Genomic DNA, 27,222 nt, shown 5'->3' with positions numbered 1-27,222 from the left:
AATTTAGATTCTTATTGATTTATGTTTGCAATCCTGGTTTGGCCTTTCGGCATCTTCAGGCACCAATCACACTCACCAATGATAAATGCACAACTGACATACGATATAATATGTAGTTAATTATCGTCTATGTATATCAATGACATTATTAATGGACAATGCATTCAGTACAGTAGCTAGCTAGTAAATTCGCGCATAGCGACATTCGCACATGTATAGGTAGACGTCACGCAATTTCCATTATGCGATATCACGCATCGGGAATTTATAGCAATATCACTTTTATTGTAATAGCGTTAGAACAGTGTTTCTAGTGTCAATTTTAATTTGAGCGAACCCGTTCGAATCGAACCATTCGGCAGACCCGACAAAACGCATCGGGAATTCATAGCAATATCACCTTTATTGCAATGGCGTTAGAACAGATTATGCCATTCGGCAGACCCGACAAAAAAGTAAGTGTCATTTTTTTCCAGATGCTTCGTCCATATTAATGTCATTGAGGTATATATCATAATAATATAATATAATATTGTGAGGCGGCTCTCGTGGTGCAGTGGGTAAGGCGCTGGCCTTCCACCCGAGAGTTCTGGGTTCGATTCCCGGTCATGACAAAAACGTTTATGTGTTTTTCTCAAAGCCTGGGTGTTTGTGATTGTTCAAAATTACTAACAAACCGCCTTGTACGAAAAAGCAAGGACATGGTTATTAATAATTCTAAAAAAAAAAAATATATATAATATTGTGAGACTTTGTGCATAGTGCCGAATGACGAAACCCGGATTGCAAAATAAAAGTAAAATACCAGATGATCTCAAAATGTTACATTTACGTAACATTCGTTTAGTATAAAGTTTTCGCCACGGTCGTGCAGATTTCTTCAATGTACGAGGGTGGATCAATAATTCCTTAGAAAAAAGCATTAAAACAGTTTTTATTTTTGTATTTTTTTTTTATTTCTCAACATAATCTCCTTGGAGCTCAATACACTTGGTTAGACGTTTCTCAATTTTTTTTAAACCGTCAGAAAAATAAGTTTTCGGAAGGTCCTCAAAATAAGCATTTGTCCGATCGATGACTTCTTCATTTGAATAAAAACGTTGTCCACTTAGCCATTTTTTTAAGTTTGGGAAAAGGAAACAGTCACTGGGGGCTGAACCTGGCGAATACGGTGGGTGGTCGACCAATTCGAACTTCAATTCTTCAATTTTAGCCATTGATCGTAAACATGTGTGAACACGGGCATTGTCCTGATGAAAGAGGATTTTTTTCCTGTTTAAATGAGGCCGTTTTTCTTCAATTTTGTTTTTTAGCTGGTCCAATAAAGATGCATAATAATCCCCTGTTATTGTTTTTCCTTTTTCCAAATAGTCAACGAAAATAATTCCACGTGCATCCCAAAATACAGTAGCCATAACCTTACCAGCTGATTTTACGGTTTTCGCCTTCTTTGGACATGGTTCGCCTTTCGCAATCCACTGCTTTGACTGTTCTTTCGTCTCGGGAGTATAGTGGTGTATCCATGTTTCATCTACAGTCACAAAGCGACGAAAAAATTCATCCGGATTGCGTTGCATGAGCGACAACAGGGCTTTAGAGGCCACCACCCTATTCCGTTTATTGTCGACTGTGAGCAAACGCGGCACCCATCTTGCAGAAATTTTTTTCATGCCCAATTTGTCATGTAAAATAGAAATGACGCTACCTTTTGAGATCCCTGTAACCTCAATTATCTCACTCAACTTTAATCTTCGGTCACTTAACACCATATCGTGGATTTTATTGATCATTTCTGGTGTAGTCACCTCTACAGGACGTCCTGAGCGTGGTTCATCCTTTGTTGATGTACGACCACGTTTAAATTCATTTAACCAGTTATAAATAGTTGCAAGTGAAGGAGCAGATATGCCGTGAACTAAATCCAACTCATTTTTTATTTCCTTTGCTGTTAACCCTTTTATATTAAAATGTTTAATAACAGCTCTAAACTCAATTTTCTCCATTTTCCATTTTTCCATTTTCCACAAGCAAATTTTTTTTAAATGTACGAGAAACACACAACAACCCGACCAATCTGATTGAAACTTCGCAGCATACTGAATCGGTAGTGCCGCTGCATGAAAACAAACCGCTTACAGTACTAGTCGCGCCACCTGTCGGCTTTTCTAAGGACTTATTGACCCACCCTCGTATGTTATCCATAGATTAATAATATAAGAGTTTGAAATACTCTGTCAGTGCGGCAGGGGGTGGTATTTCGTGAGAATCTGAATCCTATCGCTGGGGTCGCGTCCATAAAAAGATTTTCCCATTCTTGCAAACGCTCGCAGATGACACGCCTTGATTTGTCGGCGCTATCTCTACGATATTCTCTGTTCCCATCCGTAAAACTGTCAATGGCGGGAGATTTATGAAAAAACGAAAATAAACAGATTGCGTAAATGCACGCCGCAATGAAATATGTCGCCCTGTCCAATTCCACCCTAACCCACCCTATTCCTTAATATAACAATTTGATACGGAAATATACCCATTGTTTTCACTGCTTATAATGTATTTTATTTTTGTATTTTAAGACGTACCGACTATTTCCTTATGCGTAAATCGTAAAGAAAAATTCCAATGTGGTGACCCCTGTCAATTCAAAGAACATTTACAATCTTTATACCATCAGTGGGTCTATTATATACTTATCGACCGCTAAAGTGATAAAGTGATAGATATTATCAAATTTAGGGTAGCTTTGTATCAAAGTATTAGCACTTATTGTAACACTTACAATAAGCTGGTTGTATTGTTGCAATAAGTGCTATATTTTAACAGCAGCAAGAGAGGCACTGTTAAAATGTAACGCTTATTGCAACAATTACAACCAACGTATTGTAATTGTTACAATAAGTGCTAATACTTTGATACAAACCTACCCTAAGTTTGATAATATCTATCACTTTATCACTTTAGCGGTCGATAAGTACAGAATAGACCCACTGGTACCTTTATCATGTTCCTCTTAACGTCACTCATATTCCTATGGTCTTTAAAGTAATGCATTGCAGTACAGGTGCGGTATTGCACGATGCTGTACATTGTGCGGTTGATCAATATTACTGAATAAATTAATAAATAAATACTAAAATTACGTTATTATAATAGAAAACAAAGCGTCAAAATATTTACACATTATTTTGTTTAATGGCAATCTTTATAGTTTCTCACTAGTATTAATCACAAATTTAGTTTCGTTGTCATAATTTTACAATACACCAAAATTACGACTGTTTAATCTGCAAACCAGACAATTGCACTGTTGACCAAAAATGAGGTTTGATGGCATTTTGTTATACCTAAAGCATTTTTTCTATTCTCGCACAAACTTTCAAACTCTTTAACCTATAAATAAATGCGTTATCATTTTTCACGCAAACCAGCCAAATGCAGGTGCCAAATTTTAATTTAGTAAATGGTACAACTCTGCTCTTTATATAAATTGTCTTTATATATAAAAGGGAAGCTAAAAAAGTGTGTTAATTCGTAGTGCAGCTTATTATTCGTGATTTTTTTTTGGAATTGTTATATTCTGTTCGATAGTTACATCATCAAGTTTTCCCCTTCCTTAATTGCCCAAATGGAGTTAGCCGGTTTGCAGATTAAGCTGTCGATTATTACATAATATGAATTATCATCATAATACATACATCGTCAGTTGAATGCTGCATGATATAATATTCTAACAATCGATACAATATGGTAAATTATTGATATTTTTCAACATAAATCAACTATTTCAATAACTGTATGTTTATTATTTATTATAAACCTCGTATATCATTTTATATCATTTTATATTATAAAATATCTGTGTAGTTTGGCACATTCTGCCGAAGTAATAAAATTATAATAATATATCTTCATAACAATTACTCCTTACTAGAAAAAAATTGTTATTCATATCATATCACTATTTTTAACGGAACGTACGTATTATGTAAACTTCCTCTTACACTATCCCGTTGAATAATGAACCTCGTATTTCATTCCCCAAATCTTTGCATAGAAATAACGCGCCGTTATGAATTATGTATGCGAATGTGTACTCATGCGTTATTCATTTCGCTTTGCAAAGCTTTCGGTCGCCCTCTGACATCTGTGGTTAGTATCACGAAGGCTCCGGTAAAGTTTCCTGTTTTGCGGAAAACTGCCGCAGTAAAAGCAGTTTTCTGCTTTTCCTCTGTGATGTATTGCAATTTTCACCGCCAGATGGCAGTGTTGCATCGAATTTTTCTGATTTTTGAAATGCATGACAAACACATTATTATTAATTGAATTAATATACTGATTGATTATAATACACGTATGTTTCTTTATTTTAATTTATTTTTATTATTATTTTCAGCTCTCAGAACTCGAACAACGAGTTCTGGAGGCGGAGGGACGCGCGGAAGAGGCAGAGGATAAGGTAACGATTTTTTTTAAATATTTATAATTATATTATATTGATGAATAAACAGGTATTACTAAATGTGTTTCCGCAATATTTATCTATTAATTTGTTAATATTCTAAAATTTATTTTATATAACATCAATTTAAATCAACACGTGTTTGACACGTTATGGTAAATATTGTTTTGAAACATGTATAGTATACCTATTGCTAAATACAGTTTCATTGACGTCGATTCACAATCTACCCTAGTAATCATTTTTATCCTGTGGCCCGTTATGCAACGTATCGACCGGTTCATTTAATATGATGTAAGTAAGCTAAATGGTTTCCAAAGTTTCTGTCGTTGATCGTAAAATTAGTTTTAAAAACTTTGATTAATCATTTTTTTGGGCCTGATTTTTCCGATACAATCTTTCTAAACAATGCCCGTAAAAGACAATTTGCCAAATTTAACTTTCTCAGTGCCATTTAAAAGTTATCGATTATAGTTGAAGCATCTTTAAGACTATTTTTTTATTCAACGAATAATTCACAAGATGTAACATTTATAAGCCAGGCTACAGTGAACCAAATGATTCAATTGCATGATAGGATGCAGAATACAATAAGGGAATGAATACTATGTATGTTTCTGAAGTGTTTCGAAATAAAAGTATCGTAAATTTTAATATTAGTACCATCACAGAATACCTACTACTTATAATCAGAACCAGTTTTATTCAGAGAAAAACGTAACAATACAACCATCATAAAATAAATTATTTTATCTCCATGTTAGCCCAATAAGTTATTAAGAAATAAATTGGTTTATAGTTCTAGCTATCAAAATACTATTATTAATTATTATAATTAGCAATAATATAATTAATGCGGTTTTTGATGCGTGAATGCCTCTGACAGGTTTGTAGGCATCATTGCGAAAGTCTTGCGTATGCAATAAACTGCACTTGAGTATTGAATACGGCAGTTTTTTTTTATTATTTTATACACGGCCATCGTGGAACCAAATTAAGTATTAGCCGGTTCGCACATCACAACTCGCCTTGTGTGCCTGACGGCCATAAATCAAAACTTCCTAGACCCGCCGGTCAGTGTTGCATGATACAACTTCGCACATCTCTAGCGACATCGACATTTGCCGCATTCGCGCGTAATCTCCCGAAACGTCAAAATATACTCTAGCTAGACGACGCCATTGCGCAAATATGTCATCAGACGCGGAAACAGCGATTATTATGTATTGGTACCGGATACATTTAAGGAGAAGTCTCTCGTCTGCCATTTTTATTGAGTTGATTGTATGAACAAACGTCAAACGCGGTGACTAGCGATGAGCGAGCAATGACAGTCTAGACAGAGACAGAAATGGCTGATTGTGCGGCTGTGCGCATCGCGGAGTCGACATTTGTCGATATCGACACGCAGGCTCTAGCAAACGCAACTCGTCGCATGCAGGAGCGTCGCAGCGTCGCAGTTGCATCGGCCAATCTGCGAAGCTCCATTTGATAACGTTTGTTTCTTGGTTTACGATGACGTCACATCGACGAATTCGTCGTAAGACGCATGCGGCGAGTTCTGATGTGCGAGCGGCATTAAGCTTAAATGGTATATTATGTTGTACGTAGTGATACCTACATTTATGACGTCCTTTGAAAACAAGTAGGTACACAGTGAGGTTAATTACTTACGTGTACAGATCAACTGTAAAAATTATAACATAACCTATTTGCCTAGGCTGCCCAGTTCTAGGAAGGCAGACCGTAGTTACCCGGCCGTGCTACCCCACAGCGCTATTGGCTAATACATGTGTCATCCTGATTCAACTTGTTGTCGGATTCAATCGGACTTTATCTTTATATCTATGTAGATTGCTTACAATAGTACGAAATTGTAATCGTTTTCTTATTCAATAAACACAACTTCTTCTTTTTTAGAACCCACCCTACTAAGATTCCTGTTCAAGTCACGCCAACGACTAATGCCCCGTTACAAGGTTTATAGTAGATAGTATTTAAATAAAATTCAATAGCGCCATAATATTTACATAATTAAACCAAATTGTCATTTTTATAGCTTTGTTATACGTGTCTTGCCTATTGTTATCATTTATTTTTCTATTATTACAATCTATATACATACTCAAAAATCTATAATATAATTTCAACCTAAACAAATAAAACCAAATGCCCATCATTAAATTTGGCTTAACCTCGACATGTAAACATATTTTTTCGTTTAATATTCGGATTACGTTGCTATTATGTGCTGACCCTTCTCATAAAAGTTTAGCAATCGATGACATTGAAAAAAAATCTACCCTACATATATTCCTCCCCTTCGGTGTATGGTAATATTTTGTGACAACCCCTTTTTGAAATGTGTACGTATCTTTAAGTTCGCGCATTTTTTGTGCCTATAATAAATGGCTACTGATTTCAGAAACTGCTTATTATTTTTTTTAGTTTTTTTTTGGTAACTACCCATCTACTTTTCAGTATATTATTATATATAATCAGTTTTAAATTTATGTATGTACAACATAGAAAAATCTTCTCTTATCGGAGGTTAGTCACCATCAGGGCGATCTTCACTGTGTCGTGATATTTCCTAAATTGCGTCTCGTCCTGGGTCTTCGGCATCATACTGGGTCCATCGGAAACTCAAATATCATACTTTTACCTAGTAGAAGATCTTCCAAGCTCACTCCATTTCTAGCGTATACGGCCTACTGCATATATTTTATTCTGTATTATTTATCAAAAATGCCACAACTTTATATCATTTTAGCCAACGTTGATTCAAATAAAGTGCCCTCAATTTTTAAGTTATTCTGAGACCCAAAGCTCACCATATAATAGTCAGGATGTAACACTAAACTTTAAACTTCGATCGTTTTATTATTATTAGGTATTATGATTTTATTAATCTTCGATCGTAGTGGTAATTATTGCTCATACTTTTAATATAATATAGTAAACTGTTATTATTATAAGTGGTAATATTTTTAATTAATAACTAACACTACCATCCACGGCCTGTATATATACTTATAGCCGGCTTTGTTCAACGTTCAATAAGCCAATATAATGTTTTTTTTTTCCGACCATGTCCGATCCTAATAGGATCATATCGGCCTCGAGAGGTTTGTATTAACAGATTTTGTTTTTACGAGAAATGGATGCCAGCCACTTGCTCAACCTATTAGGTCCATACCCTGACTCACGCACAAATTAAAAAAACAATGTGTACTTCCGAGACCCAGGATTCGAACCTGGGACCCACGGCGTGATAGTCCAACGCTTAAGCCGCGCGGCCACCGTGGGTGTCAATGTTTAGCATATAAATAAACCAACTGTTCGATTTCTTAGAAACCATTTTAGTGTGTTGAAAAACTTTTTTCTGATTTGTTAATTTAATATTCGATCGCCCAATACACAATCTCCGTCTTCTCGTGCGTTCCTTTTTCGCATGTCGTCCACCGTCAGAGCGATCATAAATTTGTCGTCTACTACAGTCACGTGGAGCTTCATTAGCACAAATCACGGGTCTAGGACGATTTGGCACCGGGACAACTGGACGCCACGGAATTTGAAAATAAATAGACGTTAGGTACTTATAGGTACTTTAAAAAAAATATTTAATATTATTATTTATATTTAAATGATTATATTATGATTTAATAGTTGGTGAGAATGTAAATATGCAGACGTAAATAATGATTTAATCGTGCATATGTTTAAGTTCCAACGAAAAAAGAGTTTTCTATTTTATATAAAGCCGTAGGCATGGTAATTCTCAATCCGCAATTAATAATACATTATGTTAAGAGTAAAATGAATTAATACTACCAAGTAATAGATAGAAACTGATTAAAATACCTCGTCTACGTTCTGTATACGTGTCTACGAGAGGCGTCCAATTATCCGGAGTCCAGTCGTCCCATTCCCCAAATCACTGAGATTCTTGAGCCATAAAATACGTCGTATTCATTTTCCACGTGTATCGTTGATATTTCCTTGGATAATGAGCTATACTGTAGTCTTCCAGTTGTGATGCTACACAGATCTTCTCCGTAATTGACGTCTACATCATTAATCACCTTGTCAGATCAAGGAATTTCGAGTATAAAGCCATATCTCCAAAGCATCAATTCTTAACTTATTTTTTGGTAATTTTGAATTAGATTTTTTTATGAAATCATGACATTGCTTGAATGACTACCATTTATATGTTGTAAAAAAGTTTTAGTTACAAGTAGACAATTAGTTAAGTGGAAGCATTTAATATGTAAATGAACCTAGTAAATTATTAATTAGATTCGTCTTTCCAAATACGAGTTTCGCTCATTACAATGTATCACTTGTTCACCCTTCTCAGTTCATTGATTTTATATCCCCCTACTTTTTCCACTTCGGCACTCCTGGATTTGTAAAGCTTTTCGGCACTTGCGAACGTCTACAACAGTCTGGTTACTTGTATAGGTTAGTTTAATTAAATTTCAAATAATGTATGTTAGTGAACATTTCGTAGCCTCCATACAACTAGATAACTTCGATTATGACATCGTTCAGAAATTTAATTTTAAAGTACTATCCATATAACTGTGCATTTAATTTATTCTCTTATCACTTAATATTGGCAATATTAAATTACGTATATTATTGTAAAGTAAGCAACAACTAATTTATATATTACATACACTTATTAGTATTTTTAGTACGTTATGTAAGTAACCTACCTTATTGTATAAATTAGGAGTTGAGTTTAGATTACTGTTATATTGGCCAAATTACACAAACAATCTCATAACTCGCAGTCTCATCTTTGTAGGCGACGATTAGACTGATCTTTCGAACTTATTTCTAAATGCAATCTTTAGTAGTTTTCTTTAACATAGACAACGCAATCGGACAAAAAATCATAAATTCCTTAAACTAACATCAAACGTACCCATAACGTATCCACTCAAACGTACACAATAAACTAAACCACTAATATTATGTATTATGCATCACTGCCATCTTCAATAAAAATTATTTTGATTAGTGGATGTGATTTCTGGTATTTTTTATCGTCGTGGTCTCAAAATCAGCCAATGCGTCGGGACTACACCTCATTAAACCCACCACTGTCACAATTCATTGTATATTCTCGACAATTTTATATGTATTTATATTATGTACTTAGTGTCATTTTTCATCATTTTTTTACATCAACTTGCCCAAAATCACTTGCTCGATGTAACTACTTATTAACCCCACTTTTCTAATGTGTACACTATCCCCAAACCACCCCCGTTCCGTCAACAAACTTTGTTGCCCGTTCCATGTTGACGTACCTACATGCTGTAAGGTGCAATAACCTTCTATAGACAAACTCGACCGCTGCATCATCCCTTAATAAATTGAAATTGACGTTTCTTCCCTTAATTTGTTTTATTTTATTTTCGTGTCGATTTTGTTCGTCATCGTCTAATTGCGGCACGCTATGTTACCAAAACAATATCGTATATTATATATATTTTAATTAATATAAATTAAAGTAGGTTTTTCAAACCAGATAACTTTTTAGATCGTTTGATATAATAATATATAACTGCCTTCACTATTGCAATAATTGCAATCTGTTCTTCCTGGCTTACACTTTACAAGGTGTAGTATTTTGAGAAGGTAGAATGCCATTTGCCCACTCGAGACCAAGAAAAGGACGCAACCGGTCACTCAATATCTTCAGAAATGCGAACGGCTGCGTGCAAGGATCGCTGTCTCTGAAAAGATATAACATAGGATATTTATTTAAACTGGGTTTCAGCCCTCGATAGTTGAAAACGTAGGAATGGAGAATGATATTATTAGTATCAGATTCTATAAAATATATTATTTAGTACCAATAGGACTAGGTATAGTGAGATGTTGTTTACATAAATTAAAACTATTCGGATTTTTTTTGCCGTTTGAAACCAATCATCTTCATATACGAATTGTCGATCGTTCAATTGAATCATTGACTACCATAGTCGTTGCACTTTTTAAAATCTAAAATGTAATAATTATATTTCATAATAATTGTCTTTACTTTGGCTGCAATATAATATTCTGTTTGGATTTATCACATTTTGATCGTATACCTACACGTCCTCAATAATTGTTTGCCTTTCGGATCGGAAGGTGAATACACAAAGGGTTTGCCTTTGGCACGAGATAATTTAGTCGATCAATTATCATTTACGTATATCGAAGACGGGCATTTAATAATTAAGTTAAATCGCTTTTTATATTAACGATTGTACAGCAAGGGACTTTCAATTTAAAAAGTTATTTCTAAATTTTAATTGAGCGATTCAATTGTTTTAACCTCATCGAGTCATTTAATTTATTATCACGAATGCCCGAGGTCTTCGTTAATTGTAAACAGGACCCTTGTTCCATTGGTCTGATGAGATTAAATATCGATGTTTTAAAGTACAGATATTTTTTTTTATTTTTATTTATTAACTGCCCACATGCTCAGCGTAGGTCAAAATGGAGATTAGTATTTTTTTAAATTTAAAGTATTTTTATTACATAACATAGTATCCTTTTAATCCTCTCGCTCTAATGTTTTAGCATAGTTATATAGTCATATTTCAGTACATCCATGTGCAGTGGTGTTAAGATTTTTTAGATTTATTAATTTTTAAACGCATTTATAAAACCATTAGTAAATATTGTGTAATATTTAAATAATATAAATATTTACGATAATTTTTTTTATTTATAACCTCTGATCCCAAATTTGACAACGATTAGGCATTTTATTATTCAAAAAATGGTCACGATTACCAAGTTTGAAGACAATTCTAATGATATTGATTATAAGCTATTCAATAATTTATAATAATAATTATTGACTTAAGAATAAGGTAGTATTTTTTTTAAAGTACTACAATGTGTGCGTTATTTTAATTAATTAGTGAAAACATATTTAATTGCAGAAAATCCGACTTAAACATGGATTTGTCATTTAACATTAATTAATACATATTATATTATATGAAAATATTATATATAAGCTCTATTTAATTTCGTGTATAATCACTGTCTATAATCGACTTAAAACGTTCCCAAACTTGGTAATCATCTCGTCTTAATCTAATTCCAATTCACTATCTCGTAAGTACGCTCGAGTTAAGCCTCCGTCTATTTCGAGAACAACTTAAATACGATTCCTCCGTATTACTACGTACTACAACTTTACTCTCATCACTATTGTGGAAGTAGTCACTTCCACTTATTTCTACTCACTTCCACTCGCGTCTTCCACTCCGCCATTTCAAATAGCTCCCACTTTTCAATAACGGAATAATAATAAACGATAGACTTACTACAATAGTATGTACGTTTTGTGAACGTTATACCGTTTCAAGCAATGCTAAAAAACGTAAAAAAGCTTTTCAGCTATGCAAGTTTTTTGTTCATAATATTTTTTTAGATATGGTTTTCCAACCCTTATCATTTAAAAAGTCAATTCAATTCAATTTAATTTATTTATTTTTAACATATTGTGGACATTACAAATTATAAGTTTAAGACGTTCACAACATGACATTTAGAAGCAAAGAAATATAAAACAGTATTACATAAAAAAGAGATAGATCAGTATTATAGAGATAGATAGGTACAAGGAAGTACACCGAATGAGTTAAGCAGACCCTATTTTAAGAATTTATAAAACAACGTCCACCTATACTCATCCTCAAGTAGGTGGAATATATCAACACCCGAAGCAATTTAGTTGAACATAGTTATCGCCCTCCCAATTGGCATTACCAGTGGCAGGTTGGTTCTGCACCTCGGGAGAATTTCTAAGATAGTTATCAGGGACACATAGGTCAATACTACCCAGAATGGCAGAGTTCTCATGTATACCTCGTATAAGTCGAAAAAAATACGCAGCTAAATAAAGATTTCTTCTAAATTGCAGACTGCAGTATGTAAGCATGCCTAAGAGAAAGTCAGTTGGATAAAGCCACGGATAGTATCCATACAACCTGAAGTAAAGGAGTCTCAAGAATTTCTTCTGAACTCTCTCCACCATAAGGCCATACTTCAACTAATGCGGTGCCCAAACAATAGACCCACTCTCAAGTCTGCTTCGAACTAAAGAATTAAATGAAAGTTTTAATACGTATGTACATACTGTCGTTATAATATCGTAATAAACGTTTATTTAATTACCTTCTATTACCTTCACGGGCTTGATTTAAAAAAATATTTAAATTGGTACGAGAATCGACAATCCATTATTTAATATAACTGCACTGATAGTAGGTACAATGTATTTTTCCATCCGGTAAGAACCGACGTCATATTTAAATGTGTGAAATTACTGGTCTGTCACCGTGATTTATATTTATTTAAACCTAACTTGCGCTACTCTTTGAAGAAGAAAAAAAGATTTAGATGTGTTCATATAAAAATCATTTTTAAAATATGTTTTTGAATTTGTGAGTACAAACTCTACCGCGTGCCTTAGTGCTTCTATATTCGATATAGTATGTATTATATTTTTGATCCATGTTCATTCCTAAGCGGAGTATACGGTCATCCTCAGAGTGGAGGTTATATTAACTTTTTTTATGAGAAATGTTTATCATAGATTTGCCCCATTGGGTCCTTAAATGGATCAATCACAAAATTTTACACATAATACACGCATCTGTTAATAACTTAGTTTGAATTATAAAGATGATACCTTGCAATTTATGGACTGAATTTTAAGACACTTTATATAGCTAAGTCATTATTTTGATTATCACCTACTCTCGATCGACAAGCAAGAAACGTATGTTTTAATCCCACTCCTCCCACCAATTTTTCTTATGGACAGGCTTTTCCAAGTTATGTATTTTTAATTACTACATTATTAAATATTGTGTGGGTATAATCAGTTCTAAATTAAAAAAAATAAATGTTCACTTAGATGAATTAAGTGAGAGATTGACAGCTTACAATGGGTAGGTATATTGCACAACGCTCGAAGACACCGCATCCCCATCATGGCCGCGTAGAATTCAGATTCCTCCGTAGCCAGCCATGCGGCGGCCATGTAAAACGGTCATGCGCACTGCAGAAACGTGTTCACGAATCTCACCCCTATAGCCAACCAGCCACGCGCTTTCCTACACCAACCCCCATACATAATATAAAATACCCTACCATCCCTTGTCTATACATTCCGTACTATGTTTGTGCATCAGAACGCGATATAACCCCGTGATATTTCTTTGCGACAACCGTCCTTAATTTGCTGTAACTCATTACTATCACATATCATAAGTTTATTAGTCTGTATACGGTCGAGGCCTGTTATATTCGTGATATAATAACCGTGTAAAGGCCCGCTTTCTTTCAGGAGTGTGGATATATTTGATCAATACGTTTTTGAGGCCTTTTCAATTATTTACGCGCGTGTGTTCTTACGATTATTGACTGTCTAGTCTTTTCTATATACCAAAACGCTACTATTTCATACTATTCAACACCTCAATCGGCTCCTGATATATAATTAACGTACAGATTAAAGCATCTTTCTAGTGAAATTCTGACATTTGTCAGACAGAATAATAATAACTTAACATTAGCACTACTAAATGTTTTCTTGCATGTGTTCTGTGAATATTTTATTACTCTAATATTACTCAAATTTAAATAATAAACATATCTTTGTAAGTGACTTATAGTGGAAGTGTTATTAAAATCCAAACCTTGCATTTTTATATAGATTTCCAAACGTCAAATTCAAAGTCTATTAAATAAAATATTTACTATTTATGACTTTACTGTAATATAGCGCTATTTTCTTTTATTATATTTCATTTAAAGGTGTAAATTTATATTGTTTATTTCAGATACATATCATATCAACAAAACTAGTCTTTATTAATTGATTTTCGAGCACAACGAATGTATATTATCCATTTAAATTATTTCGCAATAAATATTACTCGTAACGGTCTAATGATGTCGAAGTATATTTGAGGTTATTCGGTAAGGTGTCTGTGTTAGATTCAGTGTATTTCTTCGGCGTTTATATGCATTGAATGGCATTGTATTTTAGTGTCTTTTGTCTGCTACATCCATTCGTGTCGATGTCAGATAAGCAAGAGCAACCCTGGCGGCTGAAATACAAACTAACGATGACGGCGCTGCAGCGGCGCGACTGTGCTGCCACCACGTAGCGCCCAACTGTAAGTACTAAAGAAAATGGCCGCATTTCCTTTCACATGGTTTTCCCGACCCCGTTTGACAGATGAAAATTCTATTTTCTTTTTTAACATTTATTTCTAGAATTAGCTTAGAAATAAGATTAAGTTACAATGATGTAGTGATATTTTCAACACTTTAAATCACATTGACTATTTTTATAAGTTTACCAGCTTGCGTGAATACTGAATAAAAAATTAAAACGGAAAATGTATTAGAAGAAAATAAGCTGATTTTACTGTTATGAATTATAGTATTATATAAAAAATGTATTTGGGACTTTTGGGAGTATTAATTGAGTAGTGTCTTTAATTTTCATATAGCAAGTTTTTAGTTTAATTCCCGAATCTGCTTTAAATTTTTATATTGTGAGTCGGTTTGAATTCAAAACAATCAACAGTCACTACCTAATTAGAGCAATGACTTTACACAACCTCTCCTCATAATAAAAAAAATATTTAGATACGTACCTAATATCTTACGGACGCCTTTATGCTCCACATTATAAACCCTAGAGTGTAAACATTAATTTACTTCATATTAATTCGTATGTTTTTTTATTTATAATAAGATTAAGTAGATAGTAAATAATATGCTAATATGGTTACGACTTATTGTCTCCGTACCATTAGCGTGCGGTCAGCTGCTCATTTGAATTGAGAAATCAACTAGTAGGTAGTATATACGCTTAAGACGGTACTTCAGTGAAACGCCAAATAATTTTCAACTATAGGTGCGACGAAATTTTGGACTCGCTGGCAATCGGAGAGCGAACGTCGAGCTGTGAATACGTCAATTTGTTTCGTGATGGTGACGGGAGTATTAATTCTTAAATCGTGTAAAGATGACTAAAAAACGTTACCCATTTACTTGAAAAAGAAAACATGTCAATGAGTATAATATTATTGTTACTAATAGAACAATACACAGAACATTAAATTGACGCATGTTGAATTTATATGACAAATTATATTTCGTTCGGCACGCGCCCCATTTACACAATCCGCGCATCGCCTAGCCACGATCTTTTTAGACCATGCCTCAACTGAAGGCTCAAATGGCGTTAATTTTGACAAACGGCTTTTGTGGTTTGAATCAAGATATCAATAATAGATACTTATCGTAATAGCTAGCCAACTTTAGGATCTCTGCAAATTCTAATCGTTGAATAAAAAAAATAAAAAGCCTAATAGTTATACATAGTACCTAATAGTTATAACTTGTCATACAAATCAGTTACAACGTTGTATCCTTTTTGTCGTATAAATAGATATGTGTTAATGTTAAAACCGTTTTTTATTGTATTTTATCCTCAAGTTCAGTATCGCTGAGTTAATCTATCCGTTCAATTATTGCGATTTTATGTATTGGCATCTGCTGATCAATTTAATTAGCTTTAAGTAGTGGGCACCGTTCATTTTTATTGCGCGGATAAATCTCCACTCCTAGTTTGTATGCCATTTATATGCCAAGTACTAATCAATAGAAACCCATTCAAATCCCATCATCAAACTGTTTGGCGTTTTTAATAAAATAGCACTATAGTACATTACTGATATTTTAGTCATTTGTGAAATATAATAAAACGCTTACTAGACGAATCTAGCCATTTCGTAGTTCCCAAGAAGCAAAATATATCCAAAAGGTATACCTAATTGTTGCTAAATCGATGAGTTAGTTAAGATTTACGAAAAATAATGCAAGTCACAGAACTGGGACTTCGTTAGCTTCTAAAGGCCATCATGCACCAGTTGATTGATCCCGGCTGAAGTTACCTTGAATTGGGTTCGGTACGTACCTTGATAAATTATTAAAGTTAACTTTGCTACACGCCCAAAATAACGTCGCCCAATTATGTAATGTTTGAGTTCCATTATTTTTTAAAGTAAATAGATGACACGCATTTTTTTCAATTATATCTGGAAACCGTTCATGAGGAATCTATTAAGGGCCCACATGCTCAGCGTAGGTCAGAATGGAGCTTTTATGGTATTTTCAGAGCATAACCCTGGACATTCCTTAAACACTGTAGATAATCTATTTATATAATTTTGAAGCCTTATTATCCTTTATATTTATTTTAAACATTTGATGACTGCATAAAGTATTTTTATTACATAGAATAGTATTCTTTTAAACCTCTCGCTCTAATGTTTTAGAATATAGTCATATTTCAGTACATCCATGTGCAGTGGTGTTGAGATTTTTTAGATTTATTCATTTTTATCGTGTAAGAATATTATTGAATGTTAATTGTTCAACTAATAACTTTTAAAGACTGATAATATCCCAATACGTTACCATTATTCTCAGAATGGATGATTTATCATAAGCATATCGAGTGTATAGGAGCATAAGCATAGGAGGTTTTTTACAAACACTTCAACTTTTCATAATTTGTTTGTTATATTTTTGTGACCCTTGACTTGATAGGTAGGTAATGGAGTTTTTACCTACTTTATTGTATTGATTTGTTATATAAGTTTGAGTTAATAGTATTCGTTGTCAGTGTTTATTTGCCTTTTGGTGAGTGTACACAGTGCCCGAAGATGCCGAAATGCGAAACCCGAGTCGCAAAAAAACGACTCAAATGGATAGTACAAAACTTAAATCGATTAGAATTTTCAATATTGATTTTAATTAAATTGTGGACTCAAACGAGTCAGTTTTGATTAATATTAATTAAAGAACGACATCAATGTGGGAAAACAATATTGTCCATATTTAAGCGTGAAAAGTATTATTGTGAGAAACTGGTGTTTGCCGCAATGCGTTAACTGACCGATTTGGCATTAGATTTTGATTCTCTTGATTGGTAGTTTGTTCTCTTTATGACTAGTAAAAAATCCCGCCATTTCCTGGCGACTGTAGTGTGCACGCCCAATTCTACCGATCCGTGAGTAATCCACTGCTGAAAAAACAACATTTTCTCAGAAGTTTCACTCGCCTAATATATTATTAGATCAAATCTGTTGTGGACTGGTTTAATTAATATTGTTTTATTCTCCGTTAGTAAACAAGGAAAACATTTCGTTTTGGTCGAATTACTATAGGCACCGCTATTTTGACATATTATGTATTAACAAACCGGTTTCTTTGCTGAACATTCCCATGGGTAACTAACAAGCACGGAGCACAGACGATTTTATAAGAGATATTGTTTAGTATGCCAGTTTGAGCGTTTCTTGTAGGACTCGCTCTCAGACGTGTCACAGCACCAATAGAAACTTTTTTTTTTAAATTTAGTTGTATGTAGAGTACATGATATGCAAAGACAACTTTATGAAACCGATGAAACAATATTATTATTCTTTACATCATTGGATTAATATATTCCCTTTAAATCATCTGATATTTGTCTTGTACTGAGTCGATCTGTAACCTAAGCTGTGATTGTCTAATATTATGAACTGGTCGTATATTTTTTTTTAAATAATTTAGACCGCGGGATAGCGAGGGGTCTGGAGAAGAAACTGAGACACGGTGTATCGTTACTGTATCCTAATACGCTCCTACATGACAACATAGTACAAGCACAATGATGCGACACCTACTGCGTCCCATGCCATGCCAGAGCTGCTGCGCGTAGATCGGTGGTGTCACAAAAGCGCGGAGTGTCATTCGGATCATTGTCCTTAATTAAACTGCAGGATTTCGTTGGTAAGGCTTACCTTGTCCTCTTTGGCTCTTGGACACTACCTGTCTCATTTAATTGTCATTGCGTACTCCTTCGTTTCTCAATGCTCGTTGGACCCCAACTACATAATTAATCCTGAGTGAAGTTGCACTACTCTAATTCATTGAGCAGCTTCAGCTCCTTCATTTTCTTTATTTATTTTTTTAAATTTAGATTTTTATAGCTTAGAGGTTTAAAATGATTTTATTTTTTGTTACGAAAATACTCGATAGGTGTCATAGTCAGGCCCGGTCTTAGGGCGATTGGACCGATTAGGTCCAATCAGGCATCGAGCTAAAAAAATGATAGATTTTAATAATTTACATTTCAATCAATTATTTAAGAATAAATAAATCATTTAAAACGCGAGACTGTTTTTTTATGAAAGTTTGATAACCACACTATATTTATAATGCAGTTATTCGATAGTCAGAAGCATCATTGAATAAGACACTTAAAATAAGTTCCTTAGCAGCATGACTGATACAGTATAAAACAACAATGTCTTCAAATGAAAAACGAACAGTATCTATTCTTCTGTCTTGCAATTTTATCTGTTTATATGTTACTGAAGAAAGTAGTTTAAATTTTGAATAATTTTCCGATAAAAAAGAAAAAAAAATGTCATGTTGATTAGGTAGGGAATTTTGTTATATTATCAAAATTATCAGTATATGAATTATTATAATATATTTAGGAACTCTGACCGGCCCCGGTTTAAGGGATTATTAAAATATCATGTTGATTTTATGATTGGAAAAAATATGGCATCACAATATCACGAATGTGTATATTTCCTACAGATTTTACGGATTGTTAGTCTCCTAATGTATCCAAAATTATTAATATTCAATATATATTCTTCAGAGCACCTATCTCATTAACAGAACCGCTTGTAAATAAATAGTCAATTATTGTTACTCTAGTTTTATGATAGTAGTAAAATGTTTTCATTTGTAGACTTACGACTAAAATCGAAAACATTGCACATCTATCTGTTCCCATTCTAAAAATATGATTTGACAACCCACCTTTATTTCCCATTATGTGCGTGACGAACCTATGTTAATTTCACAGGTAAACACAGTGCGTAGCGTAGGTACGTCTTCTCGACGACCCCATTAATATAGAAAGAATATCACCAACTGACCCCGTGAGTAATATAGTATAGCAAGTACCTACCTACATGAACAGCTGTTATGATTCTGATGACTGGCACGTATTAGAAGTTGTATAGCTCGGAAATAAGCTCGCTGCATTTTTACTAAATTGTACTTACTAAAAAGAAGCCCTTGCTTCTCACCCCTGTGTTTATTCAGCCCCTATTTTAAAACATTTTCTGACACAGTCACACGGCATGTTTTTTATGTATTTATCTTATGGCTATATTATAATGTGTACAAAGGGTGCGGACATGATTGTAATTTATGGATTTTATTAGGTTCTTCTATTCAGTTATCGTAATGTATAATGTATAATGTTGCTCAGATGACGTTGTACTATATTATTATTCTCTGCTTCTTTCTCCGTGTCCGTTACTTTAGTAGATCATATCGACTGTGTTTAGGAAAAAGGGCGTAACCCTCGATTTTACGAAAAGTGCTTTTATTAAATATTACCAATGTACACAACTAAACACACGTTCTGTAAAAAGGAAGTAAGCCGCAAATGCCAAATTATTATCTAAATTCAGGTTTTAATTGAGCATTAATTATGTTTTAATTTAAGGAAAAAAGCATTTACCTTCAATTTTAATGATTTTTCTGTAATAATTTTTTTAATTATTATTAGATCGAAAATATATTACACCAAATCATCAATCATTATGCACCCAATGTCTGTGCCTATTTTTTTTTTTAATATTAAACCAAAATAATTCTAAAAACGTTTTTTGCCCCTTCTGTAAAATTTGTTCTGTGAGGGTTACACCCTTTTTCCTAAACACGGTCGATATAGACGCATTCAAAAATCTCAATCTTCGCACGTCATACCAGCATTTAGTGCAGCTGTATTCACTCTGTGGTCTTGTATTTAGCAATTTACCGACCTACTGGTAGTTTAGGGAAATGGTAGGCCAAATTGAAACTTCCTACTGTGTGCTTATTCGGATTTCAGTATTACAATCAGTGTTATATGCCAAAGAGCTTTTTTACAAAAAAACTAAAAAGTGAAACTGATGAATATTTTATTATTTAAATGATTTTTAGTCAATACTCAATATGTAGATACCTATACCTAAAATCTAAAAATGTGAGATTGTTTCGTTCACCACCGAAAGCTTCATATTTATTGGACAGAGTACAGGACGAACCAGTCAAACACCCAGAGACTACAGATAAAGACACGGCTTTTGATTATATGTTTGAGATGCATTCTGAAGTTTTTTTCACATATTTTTCGGTGCGGACCGGATAACCTAGAAAGACTGGTAGTTTTGGGTAGCCTCCGGGGAAAGCGAAGCAGAGGAAGAGCGTCTGCGCGCTGGGGCAACCGAGTGAAGGAGCTTACTGTTGGCAAACTTCACTCTACCCTGAGAGAAGGATCGTGAGGGGTGGAAAATCTTGGTCGCTCAGAAGATGACGTAATTCAAAGATGGTCACGATCCTCAGCCATGAGGGAATGATCAAGAAGAGAAAGAGAAAATCTTCGAGTGCAATTTCGGAATTGTAATTAAAACACCTTAGACAGGTTAGTATCAGCGATCATTCGCAATAACGATCGATAAATCAGTAATTTAATGGATATAAGCATTTACTCAGAATAGTCAGGTTTCTGAGGTTTTTCAAAAATAAAAACAAGACGTATAATATTAAGTAGTACTATGTTTTCGATTATCCGGAATAACTTCGTCTCCAATTCTTCTGCGTAATTGAGAGTCTATTGTATGCCATGCTAGTAGTAATTAAAGTTTATCGTATGCATAGGTATAGAAAGAGTCCTCGTATATCCGCGGAAAGTATTGTCTCTTGGGTATTTCTTTTCTGAGCATCATATTTTGTTTGTATTTACCCGAATACCCGATACATAGAGATGCGGAACCTATTGGTCAGATTTTTCCATGTCCAAATTGACCGAGATATTCGGCTCTCGGCCGATTGCATAAAGTAATTCCCATCAGCGGCGTGCATGATGGTTTCGTTATTGGAATTCCGCAAATCGCCCGCGGTCCAATGGGCGATTTCGGTTTTATTCTCTCGCCTATAGCTCTTTTTGCTAAATATTTTATCTCATCTGTAATATACATCTGGTACCATTCGCCTGTGCTTGATTATTTTTGCTTGCGCTTTTCAGCTTTTACCCCTAGCGTACCAGGCGCCCAGAAACCATATCACACATAGTTCTCCGCATTTTTTTTAAGTGAAACTGTTTTACACGCTGTGCAGAAAATTCGCCGGTATCATTGTGGATTAAGAGCAGTGACGTCCCGTGGGGGTAAGCAGATTGAGCGTCGCTTGGGGGCGGCAAATCGAGGAGAATCATTTGGAATATATAGAAATAGCTACTTAGTAATAACGAAAATATCTTTCCATTAAAAGATTCAGCTCATTGGTTTTGTCTGGTTCGCGATATCTAGTTTACTACCGTTGCCCTTCGACGTCCTTGGTGACCAGAAACGACACGTGCAGATTTGCGAATAATTACAGTCTGATATTTTGTTAGTAATGTATCCATACAACACATTTCTTAGATATTGTACTTATGAAAGGATGATATAAATACTGTATAAAAAATGGAGCGGCATTTTATCTAGGGACGTCACTGATTAAGAGCGACGATAAAGTCTTTACTTTTACAATACTGTACTACATGGCCCCCACATCTTGAAGCGGGCCTCCAGGCTATAATCTTCGGCGGACCATCCTACCTATCGCTAAGGTTAAAGGCAGTGTGGCGATCTACAAGTGTGTATTCCAAATAGTGTTCGATGAAAAAAAATGTGTATTTTAGCGATTTTTTGTAATTTTTAATACACCCACTTGAATTATGGAGTTGTCGAATATCGACAAACAATTTTTTCAACACATATTTTTTAATGTTAGTATGCTTGAAATTAAATAGCTCCACAGGCGACATTTTTTTACTGTAGTTAAGCCCTTAAGCCCGGGCCTCAGGCTAAAGCACTGTCAGCCCCCTCCTTGTGGGGCCATGCTGTACTACTTACTACAAGGCCACAATCGTAGTCCTATACGTAAGGGCTTGTTTATGCGGAGTTAGTACTAATCATCGGTACTCACTACTCACGGTAAAACCAACACGTGCTAACAGGCCGAATACGAATGCTTATTACTAATTCGACTTGTTTACACATGACGGTATGAGTGCGCGTAGTGCACTAATGATTAGGTACCGCTAAGCCCCTGTAAACAAGTTTTGATTCGGAGCCACCAGATTCGATTCCCGCTGAGTTCTAAATACATTTCTGTGATTGTTTCACTGTCACCATTACTTCTACTACACTGCTGTCATTGGACCTCAAATTAGTGTTAAAAACATTAATGTGACCCTCGTTTATGCGTTAATTTAATACTTTGGACGCGGAAGACGCACACGGCGCGTAATGACCAGGCGGCCGATCGATGTAATTAACGTGCATTTTAAAGGGGGCAATTAAAATCTCATTATCTCTTCAGCAGCGAAAGCGTTAAAAAGCTATCTAAATAATTATTATACGGTAATTACCAATGGTTTTGTATTCAGATGCAATCGGCACTCTATAGTATGTGTGCAATGAAGAAATATTACCATTTTTTACGTAGACACGTTTTTATTTAAAGTATACCTACATCAATTAATATCGGACGCGTTTTTTGTCAGATTCAGCATTGTGAATATTATGTGAAATTTCAAAATACGCATCTGTCACATGGCATTAAATCTAGCACTTTTCTAACATTCTCATAAAAAGCGATGGTAGAGAGCGACTGAAGGAGGGATTGTACCTTCTATACTAATAAAACAAAAAAAACTAGTATTTAAATGAATACTAAATTTTGTTAGTCATTTTTATTAGTTTTGAATCTTTGTTCTTATGAAAACAGTGTAGGTACCTACCTACATAACATAGTGTTTTATTGTAATGACATTTTCTTAATTATGAAAAAATCTAGCATTTTTAGACAGTTTTCTTGCCCTGTCTGATATATTTTTATGAATGACAGTTGGAAACACTACGATACATGTGGTATATTTATGTATTCTCAAAGCATTCATAAATAAATAATTATAATATAACCTACCTAAGCCCAAGTGTTTTCGCAAGGCTTAGACGTATATCTTCGAATTTTATTAAAACTTTAATATTCTCAATATTGTTTATTGCGAACCGCGGGAATGAACGACTCCCAGAATAGAGCACTAATCTCGGAGATTAAAATCATCCAATTTAAGTTTTGTTTCTTTCCTCTTCTACAAATCGTCCTAACAGGAACAATAAATTCTCTTGCTTTGGAGAAAAAAACGTAAAGAGGAAAACATTGGAGGAAATCTCTAAAGCTTTCTCTATTTTTGGTGTCGTAAAGTGAGTCGTAAACAACCATTGACTTCCGTTTCTGTGCTATTTTTAGAGTTTAAGTATCGTGCTTATCTAGTCATATATTCACGGGTCTCTCGGCTCTAAGGGTAATGTGATGTAACTGTGTAATGATAATATGTTATTCTTCTTTCGGTTTTTAGGTTATTAAAAATTTATTAAAAGCTATGCCTTTCAACATCTCACAGACTCAGCATTTTACAAATAGTACGATTGTCATATTATTATTCACTCCAGTCCATCTTAGGAATGTCACGAATTCATGTGGGTCTCTCAAAATCTTACTTATTCATCAATCTCCACAATTGCAAATTGTTTACCTTTTTATATAGCCCATTCTAGTGAATTTAATGAGAAGAATGATCACCACATCATATCGAATGGGTAGAAAATTAGGTCAGTAAATGAAAAAGTCTATACGTATTACTTATTGAGTCAGACGACAGTTCATATCTTCAGCTTCTGCCGTATCTCAATTCTACCGAATTCAGTTGTAGTATAGGACATGGACATCCAGAAACTTAGAGTAGCTCAACGTGGTATGGAGAGGTGCATGCTGGGCATATCGCGAAAGGACAAAAATAGGAATGAGTGGATAAGGAATCAGACAAGGGTTTTCGATGTAATATAGTTTATTAAAATCCTTAAATGGAGATGGGCTGGACACATAGCTCGAAAAAGAGACACTCGTTGGACAAATCTAGTCATCCAGTGGTATCCAAGAAGTACAAAACGTCCGCAAGGTAGACATAGAGGCCGCTGGATCGATGAAATGATAAAGTTCTGCGGAAGTACGTGGCAACGCAATGCACAGGACCGAGAGAAGTGGAAGCAGCTTGAAGAGGCCTTCATCCAGCAGTGGATAGATTCAGGCTGATGATGATGATGATAGGACATGTTATCTCTATTCTGCGTTAAAAGTGGCAAAGACTGCCGATTTGTGGGAGGTAAACGATTCGTAACCAAAAAGGATAGTACCACAAATCGGACATGACATACGTTATTATATCAGACTAAATAATCATAGAGAATGTAACTAGTTTACATTTGAAATAATATGTAATGTAAATCAAGTCGTCTGTCGCTTTGATAAATTATATTATAAATATATATAATAACTATTATGTATTGCAGTGGCGAAGGGTGACTTTTGGAAAGAGGTAGGCTGTGGAGATCTGATAAAAAGAGCACACTTGTCAGGTATAATTACGAGAATAGTATGATATTTACTACTAATGAATAGGTACACACTAATAAATGACAACGACACACTAATTCAATGAAACTTCAAAAACTCATTGACGACATAAAAATGAGCGATGTGTTTAAATTACGTATTTTTCAAAACATGTATACCCATCAAAAATCATTAGATAAAATTTATTTTTATTTTTATAAACAATCTATACTTACGCCGTTGAAATTATTTTTTTAATTATCTAATTATTAATGATGTTGGACAAAGTGCGCAGTCATGACAACATGCGCGAACGTTTTAGGCTCTGCGATAGGAGCTTACCTTATTTCGTACAAATCAGCAGACTTGCTGAGGTTACGAGACGTCAAGTCCATACGAAAAAAATTCAGAATTATTTCACACATAATCGGAAATCTATTTACGTCGAGACGTCGCGGCGTTCATTATTTAATTTACGGCGCACTGTGGTATATTTTTTAATACCTTTGCAGATTGTTTTGTAAACTGTGTAATACTGTAATACATTCCTACATATACGACATCTCTCGTTGGCAAAATAAATTATTTTTATATAACTTAAAATAATGAAGTGATTAAGTATATAAATATGTCAATATGCAATTAAAAAATATTTTTCTTAAGGTAGGCTTTAAATAATCTCCTAGTATGGAGTCTTCGCCACTGATGTATTGTACGATACTCTCTTTACAAACATTTACAGCATCGTTTATAATTAAATATTACAAATAAATTATATATATGTTATGTTTGACAACAAGACAAATCGTGAGAAGCAAGTAACAATTTTTCAGTCTTTGAAAACGTACTATAAATAAATCTTAAAAATTGTTGTTTTACAATCTTAGAAAAATTGAAACATAGAACTTTTTGGTTTATTCCTATTTGTTTGAAGTTTGGAGTTATTCTATGTGATGGGTGAATGCATTGAATAATTTTATTACAAATATCTGTTCAACTTTGGTATAAATTTCTATAAAAAGTTTGTTGCTATTTCGTTTCAAACTACAACCTGTAGTTTGTGAATAGATTCTATCCCATCTACGCACAGCAGCCAAAAGCCCCAGCGAGACTCCGTTTAATGTGGAAACTCATTTCATGTAAGGCAAATATATGAAAATATTATACAATAACCGCAGTAAATTCAATAATTTATCGGCCATATCCGCTGAAAATGGTTTTATGGTCCGACGCTAGACTACCGGTACAGAATTTTCCAGCTGGAAACTTTTTAACGTCTTGTAGAAAATTCTATCTTGACTCTTGCATAGATAATCCCGAAGAAACAGAAGAAAAAAACTGTCTTCTTACAATGAAGTTGCAAAGTATTACTAATGGAAGTTTTGAGTGGTTTTCACCGTCTGAGTTTTGCATATACGATGAATGAATACAGTTTACAAGAGTTTGTGGCGATTCCTCAACGTTTTAGTGTGGTTTAATTAATGACCAAATAAAAATTAATATTCCATACATTTTTCGTATATTTTTTATAACTAAAATGCTTAAACCAGTGCAACTAAGAGTAACTAATGCACATCACTGAATATATCCAATAAAGATTTAGGCGCATTTTAAACGTGAACGTCTTCATCATAGATGAGGGCTGTGTCTTAACGCATGACATCATTAGCGTTTAACGACAACATATTAATAGCTACATAATAAATGAGGTTGGATATTTATTTTACAAATCAAGATAGATTTTCAATGGCCATTGGTATCGTGTATTCGCTACTGATGTACCTACATATCATCGTCATGGCCAATGGCAACCCTAGGGTCTTACCCACCTCCAAGAACTTCCTCCAGCATCTCCATATTTAACGTCGACTTTGTCCAGGTGTTTGCACCGACAACACTAGCATCCTTGCGTATACTTTCCAACAACCTGTCAATCAACCTGCGGCAGTCTAGAATCCACCGACGGTTGGCCATTGTCAATTATTGCTACATGGCCCGCCTATCGTGGCCTACCAAGTTTAACATATGTGGAAATACATTCTTCTTGGAGGAGGTTGTAGAGCTCCAGGTTTCTCGTATATCCTACATACCGCATTTCTTTCGAATATATTTGTTCATAAGAGCCATTATTTAATATGTCAAAACTTTAA

General features: G+C 34.3%; 1 protein-coding gene across 3 annotated transcripts in view; it reads left to right on the top strand.

Annotated features, from left to right (window-relative positions):
- LOC147070965 (uncharacterized protein CG43867) overlaps nucleotides 1-27,222 on the top strand; it is an 899,434-nt gene that overhangs the window by 797,622 nt on the left and 74,590 nt on the right. For all 3 annotated transcript variants that reach the window (XM_085948919.1, XM_085948917.1, XM_085948918.1), the window contains one exon: nucleotides 4,394-4,456. In XM_085948919.1, the coding sequence (XP_085805045.1) occupies nucleotides 4,394-4,456 (63 nt within the window). The remainder of the gene's footprint in view (nucleotides 1-4,393; nucleotides 4,457-27,222) is intronic.

The sequence above is a fragment of the Rhyacophila brunnea genome, unplaced genomic scaffold, assembly GCF_057557595.1.
Source record: "Rhyacophila brunnea isolate RB1 unplaced genomic scaffold, BYU_Rbru_1.0 scaffold_21, whole genome shotgun sequence".
Classification (NCBI taxonomy): domain Eukaryota; kingdom Metazoa; phylum Arthropoda; class Insecta; order Trichoptera; family Rhyacophilidae; genus Rhyacophila; species Rhyacophila brunnea.
This window is presented reverse-complemented; position numbering and strand designations above follow the sequence as displayed.